This window comes from Bufo bufo, chromosome 2 (genome assembly GCF_905171765.1).
Source record: "Bufo bufo chromosome 2, aBufBuf1.1, whole genome shotgun sequence".
NCBI classification, from domain to species: Eukaryota; Metazoa; Chordata; class Amphibia; order Anura; family Bufonidae; genus Bufo; species Bufo bufo.
This window is the reverse complement of record NC_053390.1, coordinates 502,719,855-502,742,450: the sequence shown is the minus strand read 5'-3', so window position 1 is coordinate 502,742,450 and position 22,596 is coordinate 502,719,855. Positions and strand designations below refer to the sequence as shown.

The window sequence follows — 22,596 nt, the reverse complement described above, 5'->3', positions numbered from 1 at the left end:
AAATACTGCGGCTCGGATGCGGACCAAAACAACGGTTGTTATCCTGATTCCAGAAATATTTTTATTTTATCTCTAGTTCTCTAGATATGGCTCCAACTTGGAGCCATGTATGATGATAGGCAGCCAAGGACCAATGGGGCTGAGGCCACCTCTCTCCTCTATAGGCGTTGTCTGCAGTATCAGGGCTCATGCACAGAACCGTATGTATTTTGCGATCCGCAAAAAATAAGGATGATGTCTGTGTGCATTCTGTATTTTGCAGAACGGAACAGCTGGCCCCTAATAGAACAGTACTATTCTTGTCCGCAATGCGGACAATAATAGGACATGTTCTATTTTTTTGTGAAACGGAAATACGAAAACGGAATGCACACGGAGTAACTTCCATTTTTTTGCAGACCCATTGAAATGAATGGTTCCGTATACGGTCCGCAAAAAAACCGGAACGGGCACGGAAAGAAAATACATTCGTGTGCATGAGCCCTTACTCTGACTCTCTCAAATCAGAACATACTTCAGAACAATGCTGAAGCACAGTTGATATCACAAGGTTTACCTAATCTCACAAGATCAGGCTGTTTGAAAGCCTTAGGCCCCTTGCAGACGAGCGTGTCCGGATAATGTCCGGATGTGTTGCGGATGCGTTCAGTGAAAACTGAGCGATTTCACAAACAAAGCCATTCAGTTTTGTTTGCGATCGCATTCAGTTTTTATCACGCGGGTGCAATGCGATTTACTGCGTTTTTCATGCGAGTGATAAAAAACTGAATGTTTACAAACAACATCTCTTAGCAACCATCTGTGAAAATCGCATTGCATCCGCACTTGCTTGCGGATGCAATGCGATTTTCACGCAGCCTCATTCACTTCTATGGGCCAGCGTTTTGCGGACAAGGATAGGCATTGTTACAATGGATCCGCCAAAAAAAAACGGATGGCATGCGGATGTCATCCGTTTTTTTTTGTGGATCCGCAATTTGCAGACCGCAAAACACATGCGGTCGTGTGCATGTAGCCTAAGGCTACATGCACACGAACGTTGTTTGTTTCCGTGTCCATTCTGTTTTTTTTTGCGGATAGGATGCAGACCCATTCATTTCAATGGGTCCGCAAAAAATACGGACAGCACACCGTGTGTCCGCATCAGTATTTCCGTTCCATAGCCCCGCCAAAAAAATAGAACATGTCCTATTCTTGTCCGTTTTAGGCATTGTTACAATGGATCCGCAAAAAAAAACGGATGGCATACGGAAAGCAATTTGCGGACAGCAAAACACATACGGTCGTGTGCATGTAGCCTAAGGCTACATGCACACGAACGTTGTTTGTTTCCGTGTCCATTCCGTTTTTTTTGCGGATAGGATGCGGACCCATTCATTTCAATGAGTCCGCAAAAAATGCGGACAGCACACCGTATGCTGTCAGCATCAGTATGTCCGTTCCGTAGCCCCGCAAAAAAAATAGAACATGTCATATTCTTGTCCGGTTTAGGCATTGTTACAATGGAACCGCAAAGAAAACGGATGGCTTCCGTGTGGTTTTTTTTAAGATCTGCAATTTGCGGACCGCAAAACACATACGGTCGTGTACAGGTAGCCTAAAGGTGAGTTCACATCACGCTAAACAGATGCCTCAGAGGGATGCCACAAATAGAAAAGCATACTGTACTTTGCTTTTGCATCCCCTTCCCCCCAACATATAAGTTAAACATAGGGCAAAACGTGATGTGAGGCCAGCCTTTGAAATATAAGCAATGGCTTAGGCTGGATTCACACTTCAGTTATTTGGTCAGCTATTTCCATCAGTTATTGAGCCAAAACCAGGTGGGGGTGAAAACCACAGAACAGGAGGAAACCTTTCCATTAGGCCTCTTTCACACGACCGTATGGCTATTTCAGTGTTTTGCGGTCTGTTTTTCACGGATCTGTTGTTCCGTTTTTTGTTTCCGTTGTGTTTCCGTTTTTCCGTATGGCATATACAGTATACAGTAATTACATACAACAAATTGGGCTGGGCATAATATTTTCAATAGATGGTTCCGCAAAAAACAGAACGGATACGGAAGACATACGGATGCATTTCCGGGTTTTTTGCAGACCCATTGACTTTAATGGAGCCACGGAATGTGATTTGCGGCCAAATATAGGACATGTTCTATCTTTGCACGGAACGGAGATACGGAAACACGGAAACGGAATGCATAGGGAGTACATTCCGTTTTCTTTGCAGACCCATTGAAATGAACATTTTTTGCATTCCGTATGCGGGCCGTTTTTTTGAGTTCCGTATACGGAACCATTCATTTCAATGGTTCCGCAAAAAAAAACGGAATGTACTCAGTATGCATTCCGTTTCCGTATTTCCGTTCAAAAATATAACATGTCCTATTATTGCCCGCAAATCACGTTCCGTGGCTCCATTCAAGTCAATAGGTCCGCAAGAAAATCGGAACACATACGGAATGTACTCCGTATGTCTTCCGTATCTGTTCCGTTTTTGCGGAAACATCTATTGAAAATGTTATGCCCAGCCCAATTTTTTCTATGTAATTACTGTATACTGTATATGCCATACGGAAAAACGGAATGGAACCACTACTAAAACAAAAAAAAGAAAAACGGGTCTGTTAAAAACGGCCTGCAAAACACTGAAAAAGCCATACGGTCGTGTGAACAAGCCCTTATACCTTATCTTGGAGTAGACTTCACTACTGGTTTTTGTTCACAATCACTGACGGAAATAACTGATCAAATAACTGAAGTGTGAACTCTGTGTCTGGTCCTGAAGACCAAAATGACCCAGGTCCCGAACCGAATAAGTAAGTAGCATATTTTAACGTTATGTGTTTATCCCCATAAACTTCAACTGAGTAAAAAACATCATCAGTAATCTTACACAACGACATTTCAGCATTTCATTGAACACGTTTCCTCAAGCACCACTTACCTTTATTTTCAGCTGTGTAATCTTTTGCTCTTTATATTTCTAGGCCTGTATTATGTATCATCTAGGAGACATACAACTCTATTTTCCTGTTATTTTCTGCATTGAATTCTCCTCCAATTTGACAAGTGCTTTGGAGCCGGTAAGTCAAAGTGAAATCAAGGGCTCATGCACTTGAACATGTTTTTTCTGCACATCCGATCCGCATTTTGTTTGGGTCGGATGCGGACCTATTCACTTCAATGGGGCCACAAAAGATGCGGACAGCAAACTACTGTCCGCATCTGTAGGTCTGTTCCGTGGCACCCGCAAAAAAGATAGAACATGTCCTATTCTTGTTCGCTTTACTATTTTTACTATTGACTTGAATGAGTCCGTAATCCGCAAGATATATGGTACCCAAAGATAGAACTTCACCTATCTTTTGCGGAGCCGAGGCATGGATTGGAAGCGCTATGAAGCACTTCCATGGGCTTTCGGGTCTGTGCCACTGCACCACAAAAAGATAGAGCATGTTTTATTTTTGGTCGTATGTTGCGGATCGCAGACCCATTCAAGTCAATGGGTCCTCACCGCAATATGGAGTGCACTTACTAATAGTAATTGTTTATCAGTAATGCCCCGTTTTCCTCCAGTCATGTGACTTTTCCACTCTGTGGTTCCCTATCCCAATGACATGTTGACATTTGAGGCATGGCAATGTATACCCCTTTGTATACCCCTTTTATGACGTGTCCTCCATGCACTGTGAAAGTGATTTACTGTTAGGCTTGGTTCACAAGAGCGTTATCACATTCCATGCTGGATTCGGCACATAACTAAAAAAAAAACTACTAAACTCAATTGACTACAATGGGGTCCATTCAGTTTCCATTTCGGATGCTGTTTTTTTTTACCGGACTTTGAAGTCCTACATGCAGAATTTTTTGTCTGATCATTTCAACAGAATCTGTGACAGTGGCCTAAATGCAGCATCCAATGTAGATATGAATAGATAGTATCAGATCAAAGTTGAATACACAAATAAAGTGCCAGAACTGACATTACTACATAAATACAACACTGGAACTAAGAATAGTACAGAAATACAGCACCAGGACCAAGCCCATAAGTCAAATGCAGCACCAGAAGCCCATACCATAAATACCGTACCAGAATTAACCTCAGTATATAAATACAGCACCAGAACCAAGCTCATAATTGAAATGCAGCACCAGGAGCTTGTACCGTAAACGCAGTATCAGAATTAACCTCAGTATATAAATACAACACAAGAACCAAGGGTGAAATATGCTTAAATTAGGCATATTTCAGGCGCAGAAGGTGGCGCAATGGTTAGTTGTGCCTCTATCTGCGACTTCGCCCCGCTCACGCCAGGTCTAAAATTGTGGACGGGGAAGGGGATGGGCCGGCAGGCCCATCTCATTCATAATTTTCTACACCTGATTAGGTGTAGAAAATGGTCTAAATGTAAAACAGCTAGGAAGCTGTCTTACATTTAGAACTGGCGCTGGATGTGCAAAGTTAGGCTAAGTTCACACGAACGTGTGTGATCCGTGGCCGTATTGAGGCCCGCAAATCGCGGGCCGCAATACACGGCCACAGTTCCGTGTGAATTCCGCATCACGGATGCGGACCCATTCACTTCAATGGGTCCGCTAATCCGGAATCGCGGAGCGGCCGCACGGGACGGGACCCCTCGGAAGCACTACGGAGTGCCTCCTGGGGTTACGTCCCGTTCTTCCGTTCCGCAAAAAGATAGAACAAATCCTATCTTTTAGCGGAACGGCCGGATCGCGGACCCATTAAAGTGAATGGGTCCGCGATCCGATGCGGCTGACCTACGGCCGGCAAACGAGCATTGCGGCCCGCTATTTGCGGGCCGCTTCACAGGCACGGGTCACAATCGCACTGTCGGAATGCACATAATAGAAGGAGGAGAGGCATGCTCTACAGAGGACAGACAACCAAGGCAGGAAACCAGGGTAACCACCAGGGGTTAATCAGGGCCACCAGGGTTCAGGGGTCTATGGGGGTTGATAACAGGGTTAACCAGGGGAGAGCAGGAACCAGGGGATGAGCAGGATATATGGGAGAGGGTATAGTTGGTGGGATAGGGGTTTGGGAAGGGTTAATCAGGAACCAGGGGTGAGGGTTCCAGGGGTTATAGGGTTATGGGGAGGAGTGGGGGTTCGTTGGTGGGATAGTGGGGGGTTAGTGGGGGTACGTTGGTGGGATAGTGGGGGGTTATAAGGGGGTGATACTTAATGTTTGTCCAGGGGTCTGCTCCGGTAGGGCTATTCCAGTCCAGAGTGCAGGACGCACTCTCTTGGGTCCGTTCCTTCATTAGGGGGCGGCAAGGCACTACTATCGAGGGCCGATCGCGCTCTCCTCTGGGGGGGCGGCAGGGGTCTTCTGTAATAGCGCAGCCCGGGTGGCTGCCTGCGCTCTCTTGGGGAGGACCGCGCTATATCAGGGAGGGGGGGTCCTGTCCGGTCCGGTCGGCCGCCACGTGGGGGGCCCTGATCCTCTCTTCCTTGGGCCGGAGGGGGGGGGGCCGCGTTGTCCTGAGCGCCGATGCGCTCACCAGGTGGGGGCCCCGATCCTGAACACTGAGTGCCGGGGCCGCCGGATATTTATCCCCCGGCGGCCCGCACTCCCGCGCCACGCCGCCCACCAGGGGGCGCGCGCGCGCGCCCCCATCATCCACGTGGGCCGGCGCAGTGATATGACGTCACTGCGCCGGCCAGCACATCGGGGACGCGCTGCAGACAGGCGGGAGAAGCCTTTGATCTCCCGCCTGCTGCACCTAGCATTCCGGACAGCGCGATAGTAATCGCACTGTCGGAATGCACATAATAGAAGGAGGAGAGGCTTCTCCCCTTCTTCTATCATGTGTAATTATCTCCAGCGGCGCTGGGGATAATTACAACAAAGGGCTCAGATTCTGTTGAAGGTCCTTATGCCTTCTCCCGACCAGCAGGATTTCCCGTGTGATATTATCTGCTCGCGAACCTATACGTTCTCGATCCACAGTATAACACTGTTCCACTCCAAGGGGACACAGAATGAAACAAAGACAGCAGACGGGACTTACAACACTACATAAATCAGCATGGTAGAACACATCCGTAGACAAGGACTACCACCATCAACATCAAGAAAAACTTACAAACGGATAACAAAAACACACAACATGGACATACACAGGGAACAAACGGTGTAACAAATAGTACAGGGGTGTCAAATGTTGCCTAGCCTAGCTTGGCCACTCTGACCCCTCAGCAGCTGGTGATGCTGCCGAGAGGTAACCCCGTTATGGCCAGGCTGACTAGACCCCACTGCACAATTTGTTACCTGGCTGATACTGTTGGACACATTGCAATTACTTGCACAAGGGCAATTCCTTGCAATGTGTCCTTTGTTCCCACACCTGAAACACGTGACTTGGTTTCCTGTCCTGTGTGTTTTGCAGTGTCTCGCTATGTGACCTAGGCCACCACATGCAAAACATCTGATGTTTACTCTGCATGACCCAGGTCCATCTACACTGCAGCCGTGCTCCCTTCTCCTGAATTGTACCATCCTCAGGGAGGCACTTTTCACGATGTTTCTTTTTCCCAATGTCAGGGAAAAATCTCTGTTAGGCCTCATGCACACGACCGTTGTGTGCACCCGTGGCCGTTGTGCCGTTTTCCGTTTTTTTTCGCGGACCCATTGACTTTCAATGGGTCCGTGGAAAAATCGGAAAATGCACCGTTTTGCAGCCGCATCCGTGATCTGTGTTTCCTGGCCGTGAAAAAAATAGGACCTGTCCTATTTTTTTCACGGCCAACGGTTCACGGACCCATTCAAGTCAACGGGTCCGTGAAAGAACACGGATGCACACAAGATTGGCATCCGTGTCCGTGATCCGTGGCCGTAGGTTAGTTTTTATACAGACGGATCCGAAGATCCGTCTGCATAAAAGCTTTTTCAAAGCTGAGTTTTCACTTCGTGAAAACTCAGAACGGACAGTATATTCTAACACAGAGGCGTTCCCATGGTGATGGGGACGCTTCAGGTTAGAATATACTAACAGAACTGTGTACATGACTGCCCCCTGCTGCCTGGAAGGTGCTGCCAGGCAGCAGGGGGCAGCCCCCCCCCCCCCCTGTAGTTAACACATTGGTGGCCAGTGTGGCCGCCCCCCCCTCCCTCCCCTGTAGTTAACTCATTGGTGGCCAGTGCGGCCGCCCCCCCCTCCCCTGTAGTTAACTCATTGGTGGCCAGTGGGCCCCCCCTCCCCTGTAGTTAACTCATTGGTGGCCAGTGCAGCCGGCCCCCCTCCCTCCCCTGTAGTTAACTCGTTGGTGGCCAGTGGGCCCCCCCTCCCTCCCCTGTAGTTAACTCGGTGGCCAGTGGGCCCCCCTTCCCTCCCCTGTAGTTAACTCGTTGGTGGCCAGTGGGCCTTCTCCCCTCCCTCCCCCTCCTAATTAAAATATCCCCCCTATCATTGGTGACAGCGGAGTGTACCGATCGGAGTCCCAGTTTAATCGCTGGGGCTCCGATCGGTAACCATGGCAACCAGGACGCTACTGCAGTCCCGGTTGCCATGGTTACTTAGCAATTTGTAGAACCATTATACTTACCTGCGAGCTGCGAAGGTCTGCGTCCGGTCGGGAGCTCCTCCTACTGGTAAGTGACAGGTCCGGCCGGGAGCTCCTCCTACTGGTAAGTGACAGGTTGGCTAGCATCCGAAGCCGTTTGTTGTCCTTGTTCAAAACCGTCCGTTTGTTAACACATAGCTTATCGTAACTACAAGCCTTTGCTAACAAATCGGACCACAGCATTTCTGCTGACTTGTATGTAGTGGGGAGGATGGAGTTAAATGTGCTGTGTCTGCTCAAGTGTTGCAGTGTGGGGAAGTCCATACTCACCGTTTTATGAGCGTCCATTTTCTCCTTGGGGCCGTACCTCTTCGTCCTCGCAGCTGCTTGGAAGAAGTCCATTTTCCCGGATCGCTTCTTCCCCAGCCGGACTTGTACGCCGCTCCCACGAAGATGGATCTCCTTCAGTGACGTGTCCGCTTCTCCCTTGCAATCACTTGAGCGATGCTTGTTGGTGCTGTACTTTTCCGTGTCTTCTTCTCTTACCCCAGCGACGGTGACCGTGTAAAGCAAATACAAAAATATTAGTACACAGATAGATTCTAGATTCTCTGCTAAAGATTTTGATCTGCGCTTGGTGCTGTGAGGAAGAGTCGCGCTACCTGTCCGAATTATCAGGTCCTAGACGCTCAGACCACTGACCGCGTCTCTCTTGCCTGATAATTGACAGTGTAACGGACCTCTAGCCTCAAAACCAAACACAGATTTCAAAATCTAAGCAGTGGGCCTGGCTCGCCAATGTAAAGGGGGAATATTAATCACCAATATTTATGCAAATATCGATAATTAATATTCATAAATGGGAGGAGCCGTCTATTGATAACTCCGCCCATTTATGCCTTTATATAATAATAACACAATACCTTCGCTATGCTTTACACTGATCGCTACGCTAGCTGCATGCGCCTTACTGAACTAACTATCGCCAATAAATACACGCTACACAACGCCGATGCGCTCACCAGGTGGGGGCCCCGATCCTGAACACTGAGTGCCGGGGCCGCCGGATATTTATCCCCCGGCGTCCCGCACTCCCGCGCCTCGCCGCCCACCAGGGCGGCCCACGTGGGCCGGCCCAGTGATATGACGTCACTGCGCCGGCCAGCACATCGGGGACGCACTGCAGACAGGCGGGAGAAGCCTTTGATCTCCCGCCTGCTGCACCTAGCATTCCGGACAGTGCGATAGTAATCGCACTGTCGGAATGCACATAATAGAAGGAGGAGAGGCTTCTCCCCTTCTTCTATCATGTGTAATTATCTCCAGCGGCACTGGGGATAATTACAACAAAGGGCTCAGATTCTGTTGAATCTGAGCTCTTTGTATCCATCAGGATGACCGGACCCTTGTCCGGTCATTCTGATGCAATTAGCCAGATTGCATCAGTGCGAATGCTTGGGGCACATTCACACCGATGCACCTGATTTCAGTTGTAGGAGGGGGGGGGGGGATATATATAATATACATGTGTATTGATGCTTGGGGCACATCCATACACATGTATACATTAATCATACATAAGGGGCCACATTCATATATATAAGGGGGCACAGATAAGGGGGCACAAGCCCCTACAATATAAGGGGGCACAAGCCCCTACAATATAAGAGGGCACAAGCCCCTACAATATAAGAGGGCACAAGCCCCTACAATATAAGAGGGCACAAGCCCCTACAATATAAGAGGGCACAAGCCCCTACAATATAAGAGGGCACAAGCCCCTACAATATAAGGGGGCACATATTTCCCACAGGGGCCACCATGAGCCCCTGGGGATCACCATGGGCAGACGTGCGCAGATGCTGGGCACATTTGCGCACATCGTCCCATGATGCTGAGGTTGAAGTATGCACACATATACCGTACATGCCCGCACGTGTTTGCAGGCATGCATGGATATATATGCATACGTCTCAACCGTTCCTCAACAACATCACTGGCTTAAAAAGTTCAGAACAGATACCGTTTTCATACTCCTCTTAGCCCTTGCTATATAAATTTGTACATGTGAAACTACAGCTCCCAATATGGCCTGAACAGTTTTTTAAAAGTATGATGGAAGTTGTTTTTTGACAAAACAGAATGCTACCACCCATCATCAGCTGTACTTAGATCATACAGGTGACTACAGCATTGAGTAAATATAGTCAGTGCAGAATAAACATTTCCATTTAGTGACATCTTCTCCAGTTATTCTCCAGCCAGTTCAGACCACCATCATGACTTCTCCCGACCACAACTTGTCTCTGCAGAGTTTGCAGCCCAGATCTCTTCAGCTTCTTGCTGGTCATTAAAGCCTATCGCAGACATTAGCAGCTAAGGTGCCCGCTGGCCTCGAGAGAGAGTGTGCCATTTTAAAGACCTGGCTAACGGCATAAATGTATGGCACTGATTGGGAAGGGGTTAAAGAGATTTTCAAGTTTGCATCAACATCCTTTAAAATAATATTTCAAGAAGGTAGCTTCTCTTATCTTACTGCCCTTTCCGTTTTGGGCTGTCCATGCAGACTTTCTTATTTTCCTGTCATGTCATGTTATGTCCATGGGCGTATCACAGCAGTAACGGGGACAGTGATAGAGGAGTGTCCGTGTATCGTAACTAGATGGATATCAAGAGCTATAAACTAGCTGGGTGATGTTAGGGGTGGTGCTGGAACTATGATAGAGAAAGGAGAAGTACGTTATGGGTTTGACTGGATAGAGCAATACAAAGTGCTACATACAGGATGGAAACACATCAGAGTGATTTATTTACATGGAAAAATCAAGAGAGTCCAAAATGAAAAAAAGCATGGGGAAGATGTACATAAGGTAAGCAACTACATGAGCATGTCTGTTAAAAACCATAATAATCCTGGGAAACTCCTTTAAATTCATTTAGACCTCACTTTTTTATGTTCCTAGTTGCCACCGCTACTATTTCTGTAAGGGCTCATGCACACGACCGTATGTATTTTGCGGTCCGCAAAAAATACGGATAAAGTCCGTGTGCATTCCGTAACAGCTGGCCCCTAATAGAACAGTACTATCCTTGTCCGTAATGCGGACAATAATAAGACATGTTCTATTTTTTTGCAGAACGGAAATACGGACATACATACACGGAATGCACCTTCCATTTTTTTTGAGGACCCATAGAAACAAATGGTTCCGCATACGGTCCGCAAAAAAACCCCAGAACGGACACCGAAAGAAAATACGTTTGCGTGCATGAGCCCTTAAGTTGATGGTTTTACAGTACTTTAAAGGGGTTTTATGGGATTACTATGATTCTTAACAGCTATGCACATGTAGTAGATTACCTCATATACATCTTCCTTATGCTTTTTCTTTTTCAATTTTTACTCTCCTGACCCATTTTCACCATGTAAGGGTACTTTCACACTAGCGTTAAAGTTTTCCGGTATTGAGTTCCGTCCTAGGGGCTCAATACCAGAAAAAAACACTTCAGTTTTATCCTAATGCATTCTGAATGGAAAGGATTCCGTTCAGTATGCATCAGGATGTCTTCAGTTCAGTCTCTTAGGCCCCTTACAGACTAGCGTGTCCGGATTAGGTCCGGATGCGCTGCGTTTGCCATCAGGGAAAATCGTGCGAGTAGGTACGCAATTGCAGTCAGTTTTGACTGCGATTGCGTTCCGATGTTCAGTTTTTATCTTGCGGGTGCAATGCGTTTTGCATGCGCGTGATAAAAAACTGACTGGTACCCAGACCCGAACTTCTTCACTGAGTTTTGGATCGGTGATCTGTATATTTTATTATTTTCCATTATAACATGGTTATAATGGAAAATAATAGCATTCTTTAATTCACAATGCTAAGTAAAAGGTCCATTATGGGGTTAAAATAAATAAATAAATGTAACTCACCTTGATCGCGCAGCCGGGCTAGTCTTCTTTCTTCTTCTTGCAGGCTGGAAAAGGACCTTCGGTCTTAATTAAAAAATGCTATTATTTTCCATATTAGTAAAAATAAAATTAAGTAAATGGGGTCCTGGGTAACTCATCCCTCGTCTCCTTAGCAACCATGCGTGAAAATCGCATTGCATCCGCACTTGCTTGCGGATGCTTGCGTTTTTCACGCATCAACATTCATTTCTATGGGGCCTGCGTTGTGTGAAAAACACAGAATATAGAACATGCTGCGATTTTCACGCAACGCACAAGTTATGTGTAAAAATCACCGCTCATCTGAACAGCCTCATTGAAGTGATTCAGTGCGGGTCCGGATTCAGTGCGGGTGCAATGCGTTCACCTCACGCATTGCACCCGGGTGGAATTCTCGCCCGTGTGAAAGGTGCCTTACGGTATTTGTCCGATTGGGCCGGAGAAAATACTGCAGCATGCTGCAGCATTTTTTCCGGACAAAATTCTGAAACACTTGCCGGAATGCCGGATACGGCATTAATTTCTATTGAAATGTATTAATGCCGGACCCGGTACCAAGTGTTCCGGAAAACCGGATCCGGTTTCCCGATCTGTGCATGCGCAGACCTATAAAAATGTGAAAAAAATAAATACTGGATCCGTTTTTCCAGATGACACCGGAGAGACGGATCCGGTGTTTCAATGCATTTGTCATGCTATACGTGTGCATACGTATTTCCGGATCCGGCAGGCAAGGAACTGCCTGCTGGAATCCTCTAACGCAAGTGCGAAAGTTCGGGTATATGGTGAATTGTGTTATGGATTCCGTTACCACAGACCATAACGTAATTCAATAAAGGAATGTATAATGGAATGCCTTTAGAGGCATTCCGTCAAAATAGAAGTCTATGGCCAGCATAACGTATCCGTCTAGTTGCCATTATGCAGGAGCCCCCACACAGCTCAGTAGATATAACTATAAAAAAAAGTTATGGGGGTCAGATGTAAAATATATATTTATTTTTTTTCCCGCTTCCCACTACATTATATGGCATATTAAATGGTGGCATTAGAAATACAACTTGTCCCGCAGAAAATAAGCCCTCATATGCATATGTGAATGGAAAAATAAAAAAGTTATGGCTCAAGGAATATAGGGAAGAAAAATGAAAATGCAAAAACGAAAAAACCTCCGGTATCCTAAGGGTTTAGGAATGTTGATGTAAACCAGAAAACTTCTTCAACTGTATATACTTTATGGCATACAATACAAGCGACTGAAAACAGACAACAGGCACTCAACCATAAATCAATTAGTCCTGTATCTAATCGCACTGCTATTAGTTCCCTCCGTCCCAGAAAGCTGCCACCCCATGGGGGAAATTTATCAAGCCAGTTTTGTATTGTCTGCGAAATGTATCAAACTGTGCATGGTGTCTTTGAAAATGACACTTTTTAAAAAGTTGCTATTGATAAATCTGGAGTGCACCTATTTAACATAGCTTAATCATGAGCACTTTTCTACCTACTTCTTAAATGTGGCAAGAGTGGCGTCTTATCCTTCTACATATGAAATGGTACAGTTTGTCTGTAGAACAGCAGAATGCCTTTCAGGGAAGACTGGAGATGGGAACAACAAATCATTTTCATAAGTGTGATTCTGTAGATTGTCACAGGAAAAATGCAAAACCTAAACACGTGATGAATCCTTTAAGTAACACTAGGCCAGAAATTACAGAATTATTAGACATTTGAGACAAAAAAATAGAAATGTTAATTAAAAGTACTATTATCAGTGACATACCTACCATGGAGGAAGACCATGCAACTGCTTTGCTTCTTCTGTTCCCGGCATAAAACCAGTGCCACTGGTACAAATAGATCTGGTTTTAGAGTTTCCATTAATTTCACTGGTTACTGTATAAGATTCCTATGCACTGAGATCCTCCTAGTGGTGGCTGCAGGCAGTCCATTTTTATCATGTACTATGTAGAGGGAATAAGAAGATTAGCTGTATAGGGGGAGACTTATCAGTGTATGTATAGCAGTCGCCTGATGTAAATACATGGAGAAATATTTATAAACTACATTTTCCACTTTTTCCAACATAGATGACCGGTAAAGAGACTTTTTCTTTATTTTTATCAGCTAAATAAAAAAAATCTGAAACATGTTGGTAGAGGGCCTTATAATTTCTGTGTATTCCCCTGATAATTATTATCATCACCATCATTACTACATGAAGCGCCATGAGCCTTGTTTATTAAATGCGTAAATTTCCATCATGATTTACTCTATTACAGTGCCTTGCAGCCTATCAAATAGATCTTTCAGTCAAAACTGTAATGGACTGTGTGAATGGTGACCTGGGTAACAAACTTATGCACCAGAATGCCTTAAAAACTGATGCACTAAATCCTCCACATGAGTACGTGCCATGGGTGGTCATTAATGGGGTAAGTTTGTAATCATGTGTGCTTTTATACTGTGTGTAATATAAAAGATTGGTGGTCACTAAGAGGTTTAGTCACCAACAAAAAATATAACATTGTTTAATCTTTCACCCAAAGTGTGCATTCTGTAATGGATGATTCTTTTAGGTGTCTTTCACAAACAAATTAGATTTTTTTGCACTTAAAAAAAAAAGTTTTTTCATGTTCACACTTTTTTGCCATGTTTTTTTCAGGTAATTCAAATAAATATATATATACTGTGGGGATTCGCTCTGGTAGGCAGATTAGCGGACGCAGTATAGAGTCAAAAACAAAGTCTTTAACTTAAACAGTTCAGAGTTTATTCACACAAACAAAATGAAAGTTCGCCGTCTTGGTGTTCATTCACACCAGGGCAAGTCCACAGAACAAAAAACATTCACCTGGTCAGCAGTTTTGTCAGCAGCAGTCCACAACAGGCTTTAGGGATCTGCTTCCCAGCAATGCGTCTCTCAGCCCTTTAGCACGGCACACATCCTTAGATCTCAAAAACCAGAGACTCCACGGCATCCCTGTCAGATGGAGTATAATCCACACCACCTGACAGTGCTGCTTCTGCTTTCTTTTTCCAAACCAAGACCCGGCCTGGAGCGTGGGGAGAAGCCACCCACCTAGCACTTTGGCTACTCCCAGTAAGAGCTGTCCCGAATAGGCTTTGCAGCCATACTAAACAACAAACAGTGTCAGTCAGCACTAGCTGCCGCTGACACTTAAAAATACCGGCTCTTACCTCACCGAGGCCAGGAACCTCGGCGACACATACCTTCCTTCAATGACGGACCCTTGCGCCTTCCTACATACCTTCCCCCGTTGTTCAACCCTGAGGGGGTGAACACCCGCCAGACTGTGTACCCGGGACAGGGCATCTGCGTTTCCCTGTAACCTGCCTGCCCCATGTTCCACAGAAAACTTGAGGTTTTGTAAAGATAAAAACCATCTGGTTACCCGAGCATTCCTATCTTTGGCTTGGCTCATCCACTTGAGAGGGGAGTGGTCGGTCACCAGACGGAACTTTCTCCCCAACAGATAATAGCGGAGAGACTCGAGTGCCCACTTGAAGGCCAAGCACTTTCTCTCCACTATACTGTACCTAGTCTCGGCTGGGGTAAGTTTGCGGCTCAGGAAAACACTGGGATGTTCCTCCCCATTGCTCTCCTGAGAGAGTACAGCTCCGAGGCCTACTTCAGAGACATCGGTCTGTACCACAAACTCCCTTTTGAAGTCGGGCGTCACCAAAACCAGGGACCCACACAGGGCCGACTTCAAAGCGGAGAAAGCCTTTTCCGCCTGCTCATTCCAGTGGACCGTCACTAACTTGCGTCCCTTCATGAGCCCTGTCAACGGAGCCGCTAAAGTGGCAAAATGGGGAACGAACCTCATATAATAGCCCACCATTCCCAGGAATGACTTTATTTGCCTAGTGGTGACAGGTCGGGGCCAATTCTGAATTGCCTCAATTTTGTTTACCTAAGGTTTGATAATTCTGCGCCCAATTACATACCCCAGGTACTTGGTCTCTTCTAACCCTATCGCACACTTTTTTGGGTTAGCGGTCAGTCCAGCCTTCCTAAGGGAGTCCACTACAGCCTGCACTTTTGGTAGATGACTTTCCCAGTCGGTACTATGAATGACAATATCGTCAAGGTAAGCCAAAGCGTACCGACGATGTGGACGAAGTACAACGTCCATGAGCCATTGAAAAGTGGCAGGGGCGCCATGCAGACCAAAGGTTAACACCTTATATTGGTATAGCCCCTCTGGTGTAATGAAGGCAGTTTTCTCTTTGGCAGCCTCCGTCAAGGGTACCTGTCAGTACCCTTTGGTGAGGTCCAAAACTGAAAAATACCGACCTTGGCCTAACCTCTCAATAAGCTCATCCACCCGAGGCATGGGATATGCATCAAACTTAGAGATTTCATTTAGTTTGCGAAAATCGTTACAGAAGCGCAATGTCCCGTCCGGCTTGGGTATTAAGACTATCGGACTGGTCCATTCCCTTTTGGACTCCTCAATGACGTCTAGCTGCAGCATTACTGGTACCCGGTATGGTTTTAACCGGACTTTTGCCTGAGACTCAGTGATAATGTCATGCCGGATTATGGAAGTGCGTCCAGGGAGATCTGAGAACACATCCGTGTTCCGACTAATGAACTCCCTGGCTTCCAGAGTCTGTTTAGAGGAGAGGCTGTCAGCAATTTTCACTGTGGCAGCCGCTTCCCTTGCTTCAAACAGAGGGGCCGAAACCGCTTCCCCTAGAAACCCTAGTCGTGGGCTGTCTTCAGTACAGGTTTCCCTATCTTTCCATGGTTTGAGAAGATTCACATGGTACACTTGCTCCGGTTTTCGCCTCCCTGGCTGGCGTACCTTGTAATCTACCTCTCCAATTTTTTCAAGTACCTCGTAGGGCCCCTGCCACCTAGCTAGGAAATTACTGTCTACGGTTGGTACCAGAACCAACAACCGATCACCCGGGTTAAAGTTCCGGACCCGCGCCTGCCGATTATATACCCTACTCTGGGCTCGTTGCGCAGCCTCCATATGCTCCCTAACCAGAGGTAAAACTGTTTCTATCCATCCTTGCATCTGGGTGACGTACTTAACAACACTTTTGTGCGGTGTGGGTTGTTGTTCCCACGCCTCTTTGGCCACGTCCAACAGACCGCGAGGGTGTTTGCCGTATAGCAGTTCGAAGGGCGAGTACCCAGTAGAGGCCTGGGGCACCTCTCGCACTGCGAACATGAGGTAGGGCAGAAGAAGGTCCCAGTCCCTCCCATCCTTAGACACCACTCTTTTTAACATATTTTTTTATGTTTGATTAAACCTCTCTACCAGGCCGTCCGTTTGCGGATGATACACAGACGTCCGTAGCTGTTTTATGTGGAGCAACTTACAGAGTTCCCTCATGACCATGGACATAAACAGAGTCTCTTGGTCAGTCAGAACCTCCTTAGGCAAACACACTCGAGAAAACATCTCAATTAACTCCTTAGCTATGAGTTTGGCTGATGTATGACGCAGTGGCACCGCCTCCGGGTACCGAGTGGCGTAGTCAAGGACGACCAAGATGTGTTGGTGCCCTCTAGCGGACTTCGGTACCGGGCCTACGAGATCCATAGCGATTCACTCGAACAGGACCTCGATAATCGGGAGGGGTACCAGGGGACTACGGAAATGTGGCTGGGGGCTCGTTATCTGGCAGGTTGGGCAAGACTTACAATATTCTTCTACCTTTCTGAACACACCGGGCCAGTAAAACCATTGTAGTATCCGGTCCTGTGTTTTCTGCATTCCCAGATGACCCCCGAGAACATGCTGGTGGGCTAACTCTAACACGAGTTTGCGATAAGCCTGGGGCACTACCAACTGTTCAATGGATTCACCTCGCAGCTGGTTTACCTGATACAACATATCTTGATGAACCACAAAACGGGGAAACACCGACTCTGCCCCCGGTTGTTGTGGTTCCCCATCTATTATTAATACATTTTCCCAGGCCCGGGACAGAGTTGGGTCCCGGTCTTGTGCAGTACCAAAATTATCCCCGAATACATTGAGGTCTGCTAGCTCAGGACCCGGCGGCAAGCCCTCCATGTCTCCCACCATCACACTTAGCGGGGTTGTCTCTCCCTCTTCCACTGAAGTGGCGGTCACCCCTACCGCTGTCCCTTGGGACTCAGGTTCCTAGGGTTCTGGTCTCCCCCTTGAGCTGGGCCACTCTGCCAGAGTTACATCTGTCTCACGGGTATCGCTAACTTTTGTATCCGGCCATAGTGCCGGGAAACCGGGAAAGTCTTTCCCAATTATTAGTTCATACTGTAATTTTGTGGCGCCGACCACCTCATGAGTCCACCTGCCGGCCACCGTTGACAGAGAGACCAGAGCGGTGGGATAGTCCTTTAAGTCTCCATGAATGCATACGACGCCGACCTTTCGGCCAGTATACTCGGAGGGCCGCACTAGGGCAGCTCTTACCAGGGACACCAGGCTCCCTGAATCCAGCAGTGCCACCGCCAGAGTGTCCCCCACTTCCACCTGGCACAGGTGGCTATTGTCTATAGTCTCGGAGGTTCCTGTGGCACATAGCTTCCTGGCATACAATGAGTGGCGGTAGCCATAGTTGTTATCCATGGGTTCACCCCGATGGGGACAGTCGGCCCTTATGTGTCCAGGCTCGTGACACCGCCAGCAGACCATTGGGGCTGGGTCTGCAGGGGGTAAGTCTCGGGCAGGTTTGGCTCCAGCCACCGGGTCTGGGGTAGAGATTTCTGGGGTTTGACTAGCCCCCTCCCAAAAGAACCCCCCTGCAGATTTCTGGTAAGCTCGTAGCGCTCCACCGGTCGACCATCTCTAAAAGCATTACCAGGAGACACCTGGCCGATCCAGTGCTGGAGAGGGTACGGCAAAGCCCTCCAGAACACATCCGCCAACAGATGGTCCAGCATAGCAGTGGAAGTCAGTATGTCAGGCTGAAGCCATTTTTGAAACCGGTGTAGCAGGTCATAATATTGTGACCAATACATTCCCCCCCAGTCTCGCCAGGATCTCACCTTTTTACGGTCGCATAGTCGGCCGCTTGATCATCGGGGAGATAGAAAAACACTTGCTGGGGTCCAGACGCCAGGAACGGAGCAACGACCTCAGCCCACTGGTCTGGGGGTAACTTCTCCCTCACGGACACCTTTTTAAATACAGCCAGATAGGTCTCAACGTCATCCGAGGGGGTCATCTTGGGGATCGCCGCACGGACAGCTTTCCAGGCTTCGTGGACGTTCTGGGACGCTCCTTCTGCTTGCAATGCCATCACTTGCTGTAATAGCAGCTGGTTAGCCTCCCGCTGCTGCAAGTTGGCCTCCATGAGGGCTTTCACGACCACCTTTTGTCAGGGGACACGGGTCGTAACCTTGCCGGCTTAATATAGGACATACACTCGTGCCCAGGGAAAAATAAAAACTTTTCAGCCTTCAGGCCAGCCTCACTGCGTTTGCCCGCATCAGACACCAATTGTGGGGATTCGCTCTGGTAGGCAGATTAGCGGACGCAGTATAAAGGCAAAAACAAAGTATTTAACTTAAACAGTTCAGTGTTTATTAACAAAATGACGATTCGCCGTCTTGGTGTACATTCACACCAGGGCAAGTCCACAGAACAAAAAACATTCACCTTGTCAGCGGTTTTGTCAGCAGCAGTCCACAACAGGCTTTAGTGGCCTGCTTTGCAGCAATGCGGCTCTCAGCCCTTTAGCACGGCACACATCCTTAGATCTAAAAAAACTGAGACTCCACAGCTTCCCTGTCAGGTGGAGGATAATCCACACCACCTGACAGTGCTGTCTCTGCTTTTATATCCAAACCAAGACCCGGCCGGAGCGTGGAGAGAAGCCACCCACCCAGCACTTTGGCTACTCCCAGTAAGAGCCGTCCCGGATCGGCTTTGCAGCCATACTAAACAACAAACAGTGTCAGTCAGCACTAACTGCCGCTGACACTTAAAACTTCTGTCTCTTACCTCACCAAGGCCAGGAACCTCAGTGACATATGCCTTCCGTCAATGACGGACTCTTGCGCCTTCCTACAATTATAATAAAGAACTGATAAGTAGTTAACCTGCACTGTTGAGGCCAGTGATTGGGCGGGTAAATAGAGCCATGGTGTGTTTTGTAAAAATGAATAAAAACAATCATTTCTTGGCAACAGTCAGGGAGATAAAATGTATTTTCTGACTGTCAGAAGTCTCTTTTATAGATATATAAAAGGAAAAAAAAATGTATTAGATTCCTCTCTAGTGATAATAATTATAATTACTACCGCAGCATGTGACTAGTATCGCTAGAGAAGTGGTCAGCATGCTGTATGGTAAAGATCGAATATGGGCTGGATAGGGACAGTGCAAAATGGATACTTTATTGATGTTTGTGGGTTGGGGTACAAGTGTCCGGTATGACTTATTTGGTGATGTGATCTGCATGTTAGTAAGCATCTGGGTCATGGCGTCAATTAACAGGGGAAGGATTTTTATAACATGTACAGTTACACAGCGAGATAGTATCTGTTTCTTTCCTCTGCAGGCTGTAAGTGCCTCCCTGACTGTCCCCATCCCCTCCACTACGCTGGCTGAGATCACATCCAGCTGAAGGGGGGGGCTACTTATTATCTTGGGTTGTGTAGCAGCAAGAAATGTGATTCTCGTCTTGTTTGACCAGGAACTGCTACAGCTGCTCTATATTGGGAGATATAGCCTTTAGAAATCTGGCTGGGAGTGAAAGCATCTGAAACCTGATTTTTTTTCTGACCTGATTGGATTGTCAGATTTCAACCAAGACCAGGCTCACATCTCTAGCTGCTACACAGCCCGAGATATTATGGGTTAAAACAGCCCCTCCCCCAGCCTGCTCGGGTGAGCTGTTTGGTCCTACCCACAAAGCCCAAACAGGGCTCAGGCAGAACTGTTTTAGGGTTAAAAGAGCTGTCAAATGTAATCATCTTCCAATATTATTTTAACCAGACATTTCATGTCCACGTTTTTAGAAACACGATGATTCTCTTCAAGAAAAAGCTTTAAGTGCATTGTTCAACCTTATCTGTGAAATGTACACCGTAAGTATTATATTACTGGCATTATGGTACTAATGTGATGATTCATTCTATAACTGCATTCGTGCATGTATGGTAGAACCCTTACATAGAATATGGCATCTAAAGTCAGAAAGCTAGTGGAGAAAAATGAATTCCACGTGGTGTGTGGCTGTGCACTCCGATTTATTGCATTTCTAAGCATATCAGTTTCTGACAGATTTCATAGAGCTTCTTAAAAAAAAAGAGTAGCTTCCTAGCAAAGACTTGAGTTACATTTTGGTTTCATCAGAGAACATAATGTGTTTTCTAACATTTTAATTAGAACAGATTTAGACAGAGCTAGAAAAGTCAGATGCCAAATGATATGCAGGAGAAATATTACCATATATGTATCAGGCACATCGATCAATTTGGTCTAATCATGTCAGGTTCAATACAGAAGGTGCAGGTGTTAGAGGCCCAGTGCTGCACTTTATTAGGCAGTGAGATCTGGAAAAAAAGTTGTTGAAACAATAACTAGGAAAAACAGACAAAAGAAATGTAATATACACTTGGTCATAATACAGGCCAAGAATAAATTTACCAAATGGTTCACTATGAATAAACATACATGGTGAAAACAGAAAAAAAAAAAGGATGGGGGCTGTAGGTCGGGGTGATATACTTAGGCTGGCTAAAGAAGTTAGATAGCATTCGGCTGACAACTATCTCTCCCATCAACCACCCTCAAATACAATGTTCATGTACATGTTCTCAATGTGATGAGGAAAGAAAGTTAATCAGACTCCTTTGGCGGCATGTTCTCCCCAAGAACAAAAGGATGGGGCATGTTGAATTCCATTAGCTTGATCCTTCTCTTCCCCGCATCAAGGAGAGTCAAGAGTTCCACATACACATTTGATGGTCTGCCGATACCACCAAAACAAGTGAGTGCAGCGAACATTATAGGGATTTTCCGAAACTACTGTGAGCACCAGCGTTTGCAGTAGAACCACTGCCTTCATGCAGCTTAGCCTAGGCCAGTGATGGATAACCTCCGGCACTCCAGCTATGGAGAAACTACAACTCCTAGCATGCCGGAGGTTAGGTACTGATAGGTCATAGGTATAAAAGTAAAACCCCTTTAATCTAATGTGTACAGTTAGCTTTAGGGGAGAAATAGGAGGCCAAGGGTCATGCATAAAGTCCACAAAGCAAGCAAACGAGATATTCTCAAATTGTACAATTCCAATTCTTAATTTTTGCAATAAGCAGTTCCTTGGGAACATTTCAGATTCTGAAGAGTTGTCGTCTGAATGGGGAGAAGATTTGTTGCAACATTTTCTTTATTTTGTGTTCATGTAGAAATGTGATGTGAGGTATTGACATATTATATATTTAGTCTTGGTAGTCACTGATCTGCCTATATACAGCATGATTAACTATCCAAACCTTGCACAGACTGTGAAACCTCTTTGAGATGACACAAAATTCCATCGTAAAGTGGTCTTCTAGGGGTTGGCTTTCTGAAAGAAGATGGTCAGCATGCATACTATATCATAGAACTGAATATCCATCACAGAAATTCTGGTCAGGATAAGGGTGTGGTCTTCTCAAAGAGATGGTGTTTTGGAGAGGATACACTAACATCTTACTATCTGCTTCCTTTTTATCTCACTTTCAGTTATTATTGTTTTTACTACTGTACCATTCTAATGTGTTTGCTTTGTAAAAACCAGGGGCCAAAACCAGATGCTTGTTCGGGTTCGGAGAAGGGACTGACTCCATTAAAGAGGAATTCTGTGTGTTTAAACTGAATCATTACAGATCAAAGACTTACTACAAGAATTGTGCAAAATTAAATCTTAAAACACATGTGAAAGTACAACCTTTAGTTCTGGTTTATTAAAGAATCCGATATGACATGGGGTACAAAAGAGATCCTACAGAAAACCGTTACCTTGGTAATTTCATGTTGGTTTGAAATAAAGTGTAACTGTCATTCTTTTTTTTTCTTTTTACAATGTGTAGGGGCAGTGACGCTGACCATTTTTGTAATATACTTTGATTACTGAAATCATACACTTCTATTAGAA

The 22,596-nt window shown here is 46.2% G+C and overlaps 1 protein-coding gene across 1 annotated transcript in view; it reads left to right on the top strand.

Moving 5' to 3' along the window:
- Positions 1-22,388, top strand: part of IFI30 (IFI30 lysosomal thiol reductase) — a 56,889-nt gene extending 34,501 nt beyond the window's left edge. Inside the window, exons 4-7 of the mRNA XM_040417819.1 lie at positions 2,990-3,085; positions 13,761-13,913; positions 20,474-20,542; positions 22,240-22,388. Coding sequence (XP_040273753.1) covers positions 2,990-3,085; positions 13,761-13,913; positions 20,474-20,542; positions 22,240-22,317 — 396 coding nt within the window. The 3' untranslated portion in view covers positions 22,318-22,388. The remainder of the gene's footprint in view (positions 1-2,989; positions 3,086-13,760; positions 13,914-20,473; positions 20,543-22,239) is intronic.
- The last annotated feature ends 208 nt before the right edge of the window (positions 22,389-22,596 follow it).